The sequence below is a fragment of the Hemiscyllium ocellatum genome, chromosome 5 (genome assembly GCF_020745735.1).
Source record: "Hemiscyllium ocellatum isolate sHemOce1 chromosome 5, sHemOce1.pat.X.cur, whole genome shotgun sequence".
NCBI lineage: Eukaryota > Metazoa > Chordata > Chondrichthyes > Orectolobiformes > Hemiscylliidae > Hemiscyllium > Hemiscyllium ocellatum.
The window spans coordinates 87668590-87683187 of record NC_083405.1 but is presented as its reverse complement, the minus strand read 5'-3'; the positions used below and the strand labels follow the sequence as shown (position 1 = coordinate 87683187).

At 41.4% G+C, this 14598-nt stretch overlaps 1 protein-coding gene across 1 annotated transcript in view; it reads right to left on the bottom strand.

Moving 5' to 3' along the window:
- Positions 1-1627, bottom strand: part of adam22 (ADAM metallopeptidase domain 22) — a 365020-nt gene extending 363393 nt beyond the window's left edge. The window contains exon 1 of the mRNA XM_060825702.1: positions 1600-1627. Coding sequence (XP_060681685.1) covers positions 1600-1627 — 28 coding nt within the window. The remainder of the gene's footprint in view (positions 1-1599) is intronic.
- Positions 1628-14598: the final 12971 nt, after the last annotated feature.

Sequence of the window (14598 nt, the reverse complement as noted above, 5' to 3'; positions counted from 1 at the left end):
CTGACCAGGCCAGCAGTTATTGCCTATACTTTGCTGCTCAAGAAAGTCATGCCTTCCTGAACCGCTACAGTCCATCTGCTTCTAGGCAGACTGACAATGCCCTCAGGGAGAGCATTCCATGATTTTGACCCAGTGACACTGAAGGAGTGGCGATATAGTCAGGCTGGTGAGTGGTTTGGAGGAGAGCTAGAGTCATCATGATGTACAGCATGGAAACAATCTCTTCGGTCCAACTAGTTCATGCCAACCAGATTTCAGAAACTAATCTAGTCCCATTTGCCAGCATTTCCCTCATGTACCCATCCAGATGCCCTTTAAATGTTCCAATTGTACTAGCCTCCACCACTTCGTCTGGCAGCTCATTCTGTATACGCACTACCCTCTGCATGAAAACATTGCCCTTTAGGTCTCTTTTATATCTTTGCCCTCTCACCCTAAACCTATGCCGAGTAGTTCTAGACTACCTCCACTCCACCTCAGGTATGGAAACCCTCAGGTTAAACCATCACCAGTCGTCTGTCTCCCCATCTTTGTAATGATAATACCATATATCACAAACAATGATAAGGTAATCAGTTAGACTTAAGTATGGAAAGCACAATTTGGAAATTTGCAAATGGCATAAAAATTGGCCAAGTAAGATAGTTATCACCTGCAGAAAGATATCACTGGTTTGGACGATTGGGAGGAAAAGAAGCAAACATAATTTAATCCAGAGGAGTGGAAGATTATGGATTTGGGAGGGAAAAATAAAATGCACAATAAATGAAAGGTAGCATTCCCTTTAGGTTTCATTCTGACTGCAGGGGCTTCCAATGTCCATGCGTGGCCACGACTTCTGGAACTGAAAGATAACACTGTGATTGGCTTGCAGGTGTCGATTGCTGTGTGCGGAACCTCAGAATAGCTGCATTTGGCTTTGAAGGTACATTGATGTGAGGGTATTGAGAGGGGTTGAGTGAGAGACCTTGAAATGCATATCTGGCATCCTCGAAGGTGACAGGGCAGGGAGGTATTGGTAGTGAGGAAGGCATATGGGGTGCTTTGCTACATTGGCTAAAGTACCGGATACAAGAGTAGGAATGCAGTGCTGGAACGAAGACATTGTCTAACTAATAACTGGAATTGCATGTACAGTTATCACATTATCTTCATTTATCAGCGGCAGTTGGAGTGGCCCGACAGAAAGGTAATTTTCAAATATAAAAACTTACCTTGGCAGTTTCAGGTATATATTTTGGCAGCAGCTAAATCCCGAGACACTACGCTGTCTCCTACCCGCCCTCCTCCCCTAACCAAAAATAAGGATTCTCATGTCTTGCTAAGGTAAGGTGTTTCAATTGATATTTCTTGAGCATCGTGGAATTGATTAAAAGTTTAACATTGAATAAGACAACAGAAGTACTAGAAATCATTTAACTCATAAATTTGTACAAAATTAATTAATTAAGTAGAGATGGCTGGATGTGGGAGCTGGCTGATCCCATTGTGAACAGCAGTGAACACATCTGCAGCAAATGTTGGTTGCTGGAAGAACTCCGGATCAGAACTGGAATCTGAGCTTCAAACACTATGGCACATCGGTAGGGGGAGAGTTACCTGGACACTTTGCTTCGGGGGCAGACATACCCGTTTGATTAAGTAATTCAAATTCAGTTAGTGATCAGGAACAACAGAGTGTGACAGTAAGTGAGGCAGGCAGAGGGATTCTGAGTTCAGGAGTGGAGGAGCCTCAGTCCTTGACCTTGTCCAACAGGTATGAGATTTTTGCTCTGTGTACGGATGAGGAAAACGGCTGTGGACAGGATGCGCCAACTGACCATGGCACCTTGGTGTAGAAGGCCATTCAAGAGGGGCGAGCAAAAAGACAAGTAGTGGTTATAGGGGATTCTATAAGTAGGGTGACAGATAGTATCCTCTGTGAGCCGGAACGGGGGTCCCGCATGGTGTGCTGCCTGACTGTGCCAGGGTGCAGGACATCTCTGACTGGCTTGAAAGGATATTGGTTGGGACTGAGAGGATCCAATTGTTGTGGTCCACATTGGCACAAACAACATAGGCAAAGCTAGGAAGGAAGACCTGTTTGTGGAGTATCACGCACTAAGAAAGAAATTGAAGAACAGGGCCTCAAAGGTCATAATCTCCAGATTACTGCCCAAGCCACATGCTAATTGGGATAGGGATAAGAAAATTAGGAAAGTAAACAAATGGCTAAGAGATTGGTATGGGAAAGAGGGATTCCATTTCACGGGACATTGGCATCATATTTGGAACGAGGAGGATCTGTATCGATTGTTCAGGTGGAGACCGTCCCAATCTGGAACCAGTGTTCTGGCGAAAAGTATAAATAGGGTCGTCACTAAGGCTTCAAATTTGAGAGTCACAGAGAAGGAAAGGGAAAGCAACAGGGAGTATGGAGTCAAATAGAAGGATAAGTAGTACGTTAGCATGTGTTCAGGGTTTAAGTTCAAGGCAGGCTACAAATGAAGCAAAAAGGAAGGATAACTAGATGAGATGGAAGTCATGAGGATAAGAAAATTAGCATTAAGGTGCTTTAAATGAATGCGCGTAGTATTTATAACAAAGTAGATGAATTAACAGCACAAATCATCGTGAATGATTATAACGTGGTAGGCATCACAGAGATGTGGTTGCAAGGGGTTCAGGTCTGGCAGTTAAACATCCAAGGATTTACAACTTATTGAAAAGACAGGGAGGTGGACAGAGGGTGCAGTGTTGCCTTATTAGTTAAGAATGGAATTAAATTTATGGCATTGAATAATAGGGTCAGCTGATGTGGAGTCTGTGAGAGTGGAGTTGAGGAATCACAAAGGCAAAAAAAAACATAATGGGAATTATGTACAGACCTCCCAGCAGTGGCCAGAATGAGGGGCACAAGATATATCAGGAAATAGATAGGGCATGTTAGAAAGGCAAGGTCACAGTGATCATGGGAACTTCAATATGCAAATGGTCTGGTTGCCGGTGGATCCAAAGAAAGACAATTCATGGAATGCTTACAGGATGGCTTTTTGGAATAGCTTATGATGGAGCCCACAAGGGAGCAGGCTATTCTGGACTTAGTGCTATGTAATGAGCCAGACTTTATAAAATATTTGAAAGTAAAAGAACACTTAGGAGTCAACGATCATAATATGGTTGAGTTCAGTCTGCAGTTTGAAAGAGAGAAGGCAAAATTGGGTGTAACGGTGTTACACTTAAATAAAGGTAATTATAGGGGCATGAGCGAGGAACTGACAAAAATCGACTGGAAGCAGAGCCTAGTGGGGAAGACAGTAGAGCAACAATGGCAGAAATTTCTGGGTTCACCCAAAGAAAGATTATCTGTTGGCGGGGTGGATTGGATTGGAAAAGAGAGATTACCCGGCATTGGGCGGGGGGGGGGGGGGGGGGGGGGCGGGGGGGGGAGTGTGGAAATTACACAGCCAAAGGATGTCAGGAAATGTATCAAAGAAAAAGAAAGCGCCTAAAAAGTGGCCAAGAGCACTGGGAAATCAGAAGATTGGGAAGACTACAAAATCAAACAGAGGACAACAAAGAGAGAAATAAGGAAGAAGATGATCAAATATGAAGGTAAGTTAGCCAGTAATATTAGAAATAATGGTAAAAGTTTCTTTCAATACATAAGAAACAAACAAGAGGCAAAAGAAGAAGTTGGGCTGCTCCAAATTGAAAGCTAGTGATGGGAGATAAGGAGATAGCTGAAGAACTTAATAAATACTTTGTGTCAGCCTTCACAGTGGAAGACATGAGTAATATCTCAACAATTAAGGAGAGTCAAGGGGCAGAGTTGAATATGGAAGCCATTACAAAGAGAAAGTGCTAGAAAAGGCAAAAGGTCTAAAAACTGATAAATCTCCTGGCCCCGATGGGCTGCATCCTGGAGTTCTGAGGGAGGTGGCTGAAGAAATAGTGGAGGCATTGGTTGTAATCTTTCCAAAATCACTGGAGTCAGGGAAAGTCACAGATGATTGGAAAATTGCTGTTGTAACCCTCTTATTCAAGAAAGGATCAAGACAAAAGATGGAAAATTATAAGCTAATTAGCCTAACCTCAGTTGTTGGTAAAATTCTAGAATACATCGTTAAGGATGAGATTTCTAAATTCTTGGAAGTGCAGGGTCAGTTTAGAACAAGTCAGCATGGATTTAATAAGGTGGGTGGGGGGGGGGGGGGCTGACAAACCTGTTAGAATTCTTTGAAGAGGTAACAAATAGGTTAGACCAGGGAAACCCGGTGGATGTTATCTACCTAAAAATTCCAAAAGGCATTTCATAAAGCGCCTCACAAGAGGCTGCTGAGTAAGCCGAGGGCCCATGGTGTTCAAGGTGAACTACTGGCATGGATTGAGGATTGGCTGTCTGACAGAAGGCACAGAGTTGGGATAAAAGGTTCTTTTTCAGAATGGCAGCCAGTGACAAGTGGTGTACTGCAGGGTTCAGTGTTGGGGCTGCAGTTGTTCACTTTACATATTAATGATCTGGATGAAGGGACTGGGGGCATTTTGGCAAGGTTTGCTGATGTTACAAAGTTAGGCAGACATGTAGATAGTTCTGAGGAGGTGGGGAGGCTGCAGAAAGATTTAGACAATTCAGGAGAGTGGTCCAATGATGAAATTCAACGAGAGCAAATGAGAGGTCTTGCACTTTGCACGAAAGAATACAGGCATGAACTACTTTCTAAACGTTGAGAAAATTCATGAAGCCAAAGTACAAAGGGATCTGGAAATGCTGGTCCAGAATTCTCCAAAGGTTGACTTGCAGGTTGAGTTTGTGGTTAAGAAAGCAAATGTAATGCTGTACTTTATGTCAAGAGGGTTGGAATATAAAAGCAGCGATGTGCTACTGAGACTTTATAAAGCTCTGGTTAGGCCCCATTTAGAATACTGCGTCCAGGTTTGAGCCCTACACACCTCCGGAAGGACGCACTGGCACTGGAGCATGTCCAGCAGAGATTCACACGAATGATCCCTGGAATGATAGGCCTAACATACGATGAATGGCTGAGGATCCTGGGATTGTATTCATTAGAGTTTAGAAGGTTGAGGGGAGATCTAATAGAAACTTACAAGATAATACATGGCTTAGAAAGGGTGGATGCTGAGAATTGGTTTCTGTTAGGCAGAAACACTAGGTCCCGTGGGCACAGCCTCAGAATTAGAGGGAGTCAAGTTAGAACAGAAATGAGGAGACATTTCTTCAGCCAGAGTGGTGGGCCTGTGGAATTCATTGCCACGGAGTGCAATGGAGGCCGGGACGTTAAATATCTTCAAGACAGAGATTGTAAATTCTTAATCTCTCAAGGAATTAAGGAATATGGGGATAGGGCAGGTAAGTGGCGCTGAAATGCTCATCAGTCATGATTGAATGGCGGAGTGGATCGATGGGCCGAATGGCCTTATTTCCACTCCGCTGTCTCATGGTCTTAACAGGAGGGTCATAATTTTGTTCTTATAGAGTGTACAGAAATTTATAAGAATGTTGCCAGGGCTGAAGATGGCAACTATTTATGGAAGATTGGATAGGATATGGCTGTTTCCCATACAACAGAAGGTTGAGAGTAGATTTAATTATGATGTAAAACATAATAAGGCTGGATACATTGGTTAGGATTGACTGGTTTCCCTGGAGAGACCAATTACCAGGAACACAGATTTGAAGTGACTGGTAGAGGGATTAGATGGGATGAGGAAAAAAAAACCCTTTGCTCCCATCGGGTGGTCGTATCTGAAATACACTGTCCAATTTGGAGGCTTAGGCAAAATTCCTCCAAACTCAGCATTCAGAGAAACCTGGAGCTGCAGCTGAAACACCGTAACTTGCAAAGGATACTTATAGCCTCTTTCTGTGCTTCAACTTTTCTAATACTTTAAAAAGAGGTTGTCTTGTGGATGTAATTCTGAAGATGGACAAGGGAGATCCAGTGGATATAGTGTACCTGGACTTTCAGAAAGCCTTTGATAAAGTCCCACATAGAAGGTTAGTGAGCAAAATTAGGGTTCATGGTATTGGGGGCAAAGTACTGACTTGGATTGAAAATTGGTTGGCTGACAGGAAACAAAGGGTAGTGATAAACAGCTCCCTTTTGGAATGGCAAGCAGTGACCCGTGGGGTACCGCAGGGATCCGTGCTGGGACCGCAGCTTTTTATAATATATATTAATGATATAGGAGATGGTATTAATAGTAATATTAGCAAATTTGCTAATGATATTTAGCTGGGTGGCAGGGTGAAATGTGAGGATATTAGGAGATTACAGGGTGACCTGGACAGGTTGGGGGAGTGGACAGACGCATGGCAGATGCAATTTAATGTGGATAAATGTGTGGTTATCCACTTTCGTGGCAAGAACAAGAAGGCAGATTATTACTTAAATGGAATCAAGTTAGGTAAAGGGGCAGTAGAACGAGATCTAGGTGTTCTTATACATCAGTCAATGAAAGCAAGCATGCAGGTACAGCAGGCAATGAAGAAAGCTAATAGCATGCTGGCCTTCATAACAAGAGGGATTGAGTATAAAAGCAAAGAGTTTCTTCTGCAGCTGTATAGGGCCCTGGTGAAACCGCACCTGGAATATTGTGCGCAGTTCTGGTCTCCAAATTTGAGGAAAGACATTCTGGCTATTGAGGGAGTGCAGCATAGGTTCACGAGGTCAATTCCCGGAATGGCAGGACTATCTTACGTTGAAAGATTGGAGCGAGTGGGTTTGCATACACTTGGAGGAAAAAGTGAGGTCTGCAGATGCTGGAGATCAGAGCTGAAAATGTGTTGCTGGAAAAGCGCAGCAGGTCAGGCAGCATCTAAGGAACAGGAAATTCGATGTTTCGGGCATATGCCCGATTCCTGATGAAGGGGTTATGCCCGAAACGTCGAATTTCCTGTTCCTTAGATGCTGCCTGACCTGCTGCGCTTTTCCAGCAACACATTTTCAGCTTTGTATACACTTGAGCTTAGAAGGCTGAGAGGGGATCTGATTGAGACGTATGAGATTATTAAATGATTGGACATTCTGGAGGCAGAAAGCATGTTTTCGCTGATGGGTGAGCCCCGAACCAGAGGACACAGTTTAAAAATAAGGGGTAGGCCATTTAGAACAGAGTTGAGGAGAAACGTCTTCACCCAGAGAGTGGTGGGTGTGTGGAATGCTCTGCCCCAGAAGGTTGTGAAGGCCAAGTCTCTGGATACTTTCAAGAAAGAGTTGGATAGAGCTTTTAAGGATAATGGAATCAAGGGTTATCAAGATAAGGCAGGAACAGGATACTGATTGAAGATGATCAGCCATGATCATAATGAATGGTGTTGCTGGCTCAAAGGGCAGAATGGCCTACTCCTGCACCTATTGTCTATTGTTTAACTTGAAAAGAGAGCAGCTCAAATAAATTGGCACTTCATTAAACTGAACTATCTTAATTTGGATGTAATATATCTTAGCTTGCTGAGAAAAGTAAACATTGAAATTGTGGATACTCTGATCACACTTTTTCAATTCTCCTTAGATAAAGGAAGTGTCCATGAGGAATGAGGAAATTTAATCGTACAGTAATATTAAAAAGGTACAAGAAAAATTGGGAACTACAGGTCAGAAAATTAGTGCCAGTAGTGGGGAAACTTTTGGAGAAACATTTAATCTAAGACAAAACTGATTAGCTTTCATGGGTTGTCAAGTTCAGGTCACTGACATTGCTGTTCATTCAAAATGAACAGCAATGTCAACTCAAATCCTGTACCTTCAGTTTGAAAGGCAATGAAGTAAAATTTGATGCAATATGCTCTATTTTTCTGAACCTATTCCAGGAACACTTTTAAAAATGTTATCAATGCATATATATACAAACATTACTACCATAAGCATAATTTTAATGGCTAGTGTTGCATTCAGCCCAGAACACAGTTGCCCCTGGATGAGAATGCAATAAGAGCACAGCTAAAATGGTCGACAGCCAAAACTTGAATGTATAAAGCACATTGTAAAATGTCTTAAGCTACTTCACAATTGTGTTAACAAACAACATTTTTCATCAGAAAAGGTGATCAAAACTTGGTCACAGAGTTAAATGGTTTTAAGTTACTTCTTAAAAGTGGAGCAAGAGGTAATGACAAAGGTGTTTCAACAGCAAATGCCAGGTAGCTGAAATTATGGTTACAACAAACAATGGGTTTGAATGTTTAAGAAAAAATTATTTTACCTTTGTTGAGAGCTGTTTTTACATCTTTGTAAGCAGGTGAGCTTTCAAACATTTCATAGAACCTTAACTCAACTAATCACTGTTCTTACCATCACTAACACTGTATGCCACCTCAGATGCAGAAGCAGTCCATGTTCAAATGCAACAAGATCTGGCCAACATCCAGGCTTGGGCTGACAAACAGCAAAGAACATTTGCACCACACAAAAGCCAAGCAATGACCACCTCCAATAAGAGGCAATCTAATCATTGCCTCATATCATTCAATTGTGTAACCATCACTGAATCCCTCACTATCAACATCCTGAGAGGTAACATAGACCAGAAACTCAACTGGATTCGCCACATAAACGCAGTTACCTACAAAAACAGGACAGAAGCTAGGGATACTGCAGAAAGTAACTCACCTCCTGACTCCCCAAAGCCTGTCAACTATCTACAAGGCATAAGTCAGGAGTGTGATGGAATATTCTCCCTTTGTCTGAATGGGTGCAACTCCGACAACACTCAGGAAGTTTGACGCCATCCAAAACAAAGCAGCCCGCTTGATTGCACATCCACAAGCATCCATTCCCTCCACCACAAAAGTTCAGTAGTGTGTTCTACCTACAAGATGCACTGCAGAAATTCACCAAAGATCCTCACACAGCACTTTCCAAACCCATGACCACATCCATATAGTAGAACAATGGCAGCAGATATATAGGAACACCACCATCTGCAAGTTCCCCTCCAAGCCACTCACAATCTTGACATGGAAATTTATCACTGTTCCTTCACTGTCATTGGGTGAAGGTACTGCAGTTCCCTCGTGAAGACATTGTGGCTCAACCTACAACATGTGGAATTCAGCACATGAAGGCAGAACTTCATCATCACTTTCTCAAGGGCAACTAGGAATGGGCAAGAAATGCTAGCCAGCTACCTATGCCCAGACCTCATGAACAAAAAAGATACAAGACTTACATTTTCAGATGAACCTCTTCCATTATTCTGGATTTTTTTTTAACATTAATTGCAAAAATTGATTTTGAATGAACAGCTCAATTTCAAGATCTGGATGAGTGAACAGGACTGACTTATAAGAGGTTATCCCACAACGAATGCAAGACATAGGAGCAGAATTAGGCCATTTGGCTTTGATTGTGGCTAATATATTTCTCAACCCTATTTTCCTGTCTTCTCTCCATGACCTTTGATCCCCTTCCTAATCAGAACCTATGGTGGTCTTAAATGCACTCAATAACTTGACCTGCACAACCATCAACAAGTTCCATACATTTATCATCTGGTCACTGAAGAAACTCTTCGTCAGTGCAGTTCCAAACAGTCGTCCGTTCACTAAGACTCTGTGCCCTCGTGTCCTAGGCTCTTCTACTAGCAGAAATATCTTCTCCACATCCTTTCTATCTAGGCCTTGCACTCAAACAGATCCCACCACCCTCATCCTTCTGAACTCCAAAGAGTACAGATTCAGAGTCCTCAAGCCTCAAGTAGAGTGGCAGAATACCTCTTCAAAATTATGCTTTGTATGTGTTTGTGTGCCTGAGTAATAAGGTATATTATGCAGATTACTGATTGAGATCATTTTGAATCTTCAAAACTAGACAAAAATCATTGAATTTTAAACACTGCATTTTCATAGAATCCCGACAGTTTAGAAAGAGGATGTAGGTTTGCTCGCTGAGCTGGAAGGTTCATTTTCAGACGTTTCATCACCATACTAGGGAACATCTTCAGTCAGCCTCTGGATGAAGCACAGCTGATGATTCCTGCTTTCTATTTATATGTTTTAGGTTTCAGGAGAACACCACATACAGAACAAATATTGAACTACAAAAGCAATCATCCCAACATCCACAAAGGAAGCTGCATCAGAACATTATTTCAACAAGCCACCACACACTGCAGCACAGAGGAAAATCACCTATACTATTCAATGAACACAATCTGCCGATTTCTCAGCAATAAACCCAAACAAGCAGACAAAACGCATCCAGCCACTCTCTCCTACATCAAAGCCATCTCAGAAATGACTGCTCGACCACTCAGACCCCTTGGCATCATGGTAGCCCAAAAACCCACCAACACACTAAAACAGCAGTTAATGAACTTGAAAGCCCCTATACAGACATAATGTCCTTTACAAAATACCATGCACGAACTCTAACAAACACTACATTGGACAAACAGGCAGAAAATCAGTTACCTGGATACATGAACATCAACTAGCCACAAAACAACATAACCTTCTCTCACTAGTATCCTTACATACAGATGAGGAAGGACACCACTTCGACTGGGACAACACATCCACCCGAGAACAAGCCAAACAAAGGCACACACAAGAACTCCAACAGGGACGCTATCAACAAACACATTGACTTAGACCCCATTTAGTACTCGGAGAAAAAGAACAGGAAATTACATCACCAACTCAAAGAAACCCAAACATATAAATATAAAGCAGGAATCATCAGCAGTGGTTTTTCCAGAGGCTCACTGAAGACATTACCCAGTATGGTGATGAAACATCTGAAAATGAACCTTCCATTTCAGCAAGCAAACCTATATCAAGAACCTCAACAAATCTTCTCAAAACCCGCTAGTTTGGAAAGAGGTCATTTGTGCCATCAAGTCAGCAACAACCCTCTAAACAGCATCCCATCCAGACCCTGTTCCCTACTCTATCCCCATAACCCCACATTTTACCACAATCAACCCACCTAACCTACCCATGTTTGGACTTTGGGAAGAAACCAGATTACCCATCCAAAACCCACAAACACAGGGAAAATGTATGGACACAGAAAGCCACTCAAGATTGGAATTGAACCTGGGTCCCTGGTACTGTGTGGCAGTAGTGCTAACTACTGAGCCATCCTGCCATCCAAATGCCATTTTACTGAATGCTTCCTGAGAAATGTTTTTCTATTTTTAAACTTTGCTCATGCCATCACCATATTTTTAAAAAAATCAATCAATATTCATGGAATGCAATACTGGCGCATGACTTCAATAGATAATATGAAACCAGTCTATACACAATATGGCCAATAGATGGCATCAGCATGCCAGCTTGGAAAAATAAACAACCAAATTGAATCAGTGGCAGTTTATGGAAAAAACAAATTTAAATTGCAAAGTGGCAGCCCTAATGACATCTAAAGATTTCTTATTTGTATCAGTAGAGGAATACCCATAAAGAACATGAAATAACCTTCTTAGAATTAATATTCTTTAGTTTGGAAAGATTAAATGCTATTCTTTATTTGTGAATTATTAGTCAACATGTTTTAGGTATGTGCATATGGAATAAAGACCAATTGAGTGAGGTTAGAGTATGAGGGATACATGGACTGGTGCTGGAAGATGGCTGCAACATATGGGTCAGAGAGGTAACTTAGAGGCACCTAGGAGGTGGTTTGAAGAGTAACAACTAAATGGACACCGGTAAAACATGTAGAGCTGAAATGAGTGGTAATAGGAGATAGAAATGAGAACCTAGGCATGAGAAAGCTTGGATTCACATTTTAAAAAAATTAGAATGTAGAGAGGGGTTTGGGCTGGGGAAGGTAAAATATGTATAGGTGGATTGAAGAGGAAGATGGAACAAAGCTGAGGAGAAAAGAATGGTTTGAGGCAGAGAACAGAAAAGACATTTGAGTGGATCCAGAGGTCTGAAACAGAATCAATCTATTAGCACTTTAAAGAGACCAGTAAACAAGAAATTTAAAAATCTGAAAAACAAAATACACAGTTGCACATTTTGTTCCATATAGTTCATGTAAATGAATGGTTTGCCATTGCCTTCCAAAGAGATGAAGGGTATTCTACTGAATTCCTACATGGTGCCTTGTAGACAGTGGACAGAATTTGGTGAATCAATACCTGGGGAAAGTCAGTACATGAGGTACTCGCCATGTAATTTCCAGCCTTTGACCTGTTCTCTTCACCACACCATTAAAATTGCCCTTTCTCCACCTTTTTCTGCTGTTTGGACCATGGTCTTCAGTTGGATTTTGAATTGCCTTCTGGAGGGTGGCTGACCAGCATATACTTCCATTCTTGTGGCCTGACATCAGGTATATTTACAAGTTGATACACAACCAGTTCGGCCACATTAGATATGCAAGATCTGTAACTAGTTAGGTACGTATCACCAAGTGTTCCTTCCAAGTCATATACCACCAGACTTGGAAACAGATTGCTGTTCTTTCAGTGTCACTGGGTCAAAATCTTGTAATCCTTCTTGAATGGCATTGTTGTCTGCCTACACCAAATGGATTGCAGCGGCTCAAGAAGGCAGCTCACTACCATCGTTTCAAGAGCAACTTAGAATGGGAAATGGATGCTGGTCTACCCAGTGATACCCACATCCCATGAAGTGATTAAAAAAAAGGGATGCCAACACTATAACAGTAGAACTCCATTTCAATTTGTGTGGCTGGTTTAGTTTCTGGTCAATGATGGCCTCCAGGAAGCTAAGAGTGAGGAATCCATAATGATGCCGTTCACTGCTGCTCAAAGTCAAGATGGTCAAAGCACAGCAGGTTAGGCAGCATCTCAGGAATAGAGAATTCGACGTTTCGAGCATTCCTGATGAAGGGCTTATGCTCGAAACGTCGAATTCTCTATTCCTGAGATGCTGCCTAACCTGCTGTGCTTTGACCAGCAACACATTTGCAGCTGTGATCTCCAGCATCTGCAGACCTCATTTTTTACTCAAAGTCAAGATGGGTTCAATTTTGTCTTTGTCAGAAATGGTGGGTTAAGGAGGTGGTTTCTACCAAGGTCACTATTAATACAAGAAAACAAAAGAAGTGGCAATTTTTAATTTTCTACAAAGAATCAAGAAAACACAGGAAGATTTTCAAATGCTATATGGAAGAAATACAGAAGTGAATATAAAAGAATGAAAGTTAGAACAGAACCAGAGTTCAACTGATCAGAAGACGGGTCAATGCTGAAGCCTCGTGCAAAAAAAAAGCTTAAAAGTTTGTTTTCAGAGTATAATCGAATGAACTTCAGCATGTGACCATGAAAAGAAAAACAATTACAGCAGAAAGATTGAGAGAAGCTTAGTTCGAACAGCTTTTGAAGTCAAGGTCTTCATTCTGCATATTCTCAATTTGATCAACACCTGGAGATCAGCCATCTAGGTTTAAGTAAAGATACAAACTTCAGCACAAAATAAATAATTATTCAAGGTTTAGTCAAACCAAGATAAAAAAATCCATTTCATTTGGGACAGGGTTCATTTATTTTTGTTTGAATTCTGTCAGAGAAATATTTGCGTACAAATTTACAACACATCAAAAATACCAGAAAACAGCACTGCCTTAACATGCTAGTTTTCAAATCAACTATCAATACACAAAGAAATAAAGTACTGTGGTTTTTGTTTAAGAATACCAAATATTTTAAAAGTCCTTTAGGTACTTTCCAACACAAAAATGATATTTTAAAATATTTTAAATGTATAGATCAAAGTTGGAGCCTTTATTTTAAAAAAGGCAAGAAATTCACAACATAAATTATGGCTCGATGATGATGCAGCAGGGCATGACTGGAGTAGAACCATGCATACTTAAAAATGAAGCTGCAAAACAGGGGTTTTTTTGCTTGCATAAAAGCATAAACAGCAAGATTAGATGGACCGACTTAAGTGATTACAATGGATCAGATCTAAGCACTGCAGTCCGGCCACATCCAAAGTTGAATGGTAGTGGACAATAAACTCACTAGCGGAAGTGGTTACACAAGTATCTCTATCTTCAATACTGGGGGAGGTCAGCACATCAATGCAAAAGATAAGCCTGAAGCATTCACCGCACTTTTCAGCCAGAAGTGCCAAATGGATGATTGATATTCCATCGAAGCATCTCTCAGATGCCAGCCAAGTAAATTCAATTCACTTTATATGATATCAAGAAATGGGTGGATGTAATGGATACTGCAAAAACAAAGGGGTCTGACAACAGTATTGAAGATATATGTTCCATAACGTCCACACCTCTAACAAAGCTGTTCCAAGTACATCTAAACATTGATGGCAAATGCCAATGTGGAAAATTGCCAAGGTACGTCCTGTACGCAAAAAAGCAGGTCAAATCTAATACAGTCAATCACCATCCCATGTGTCCACTCTCGAGTATCAGTTAATTGATGGAAGGTGCTATCAACAGTGCTATCAAGCTGCATCTGTTCAGCGATAACCTGTTCAGTGACACTCAGCTTTGGGTTCTGCCAAGGCCATTCAGATCCTAATTTCATTAGCTTTGGTTCAAACATGGAGAAAAGAGCTGAATTACAAAGATGCGGGTGAATGTGACACCCATTGACATCAAGCCACATTTAACTAAGTGTGGCATCAAGATGACTTAGCAAAAC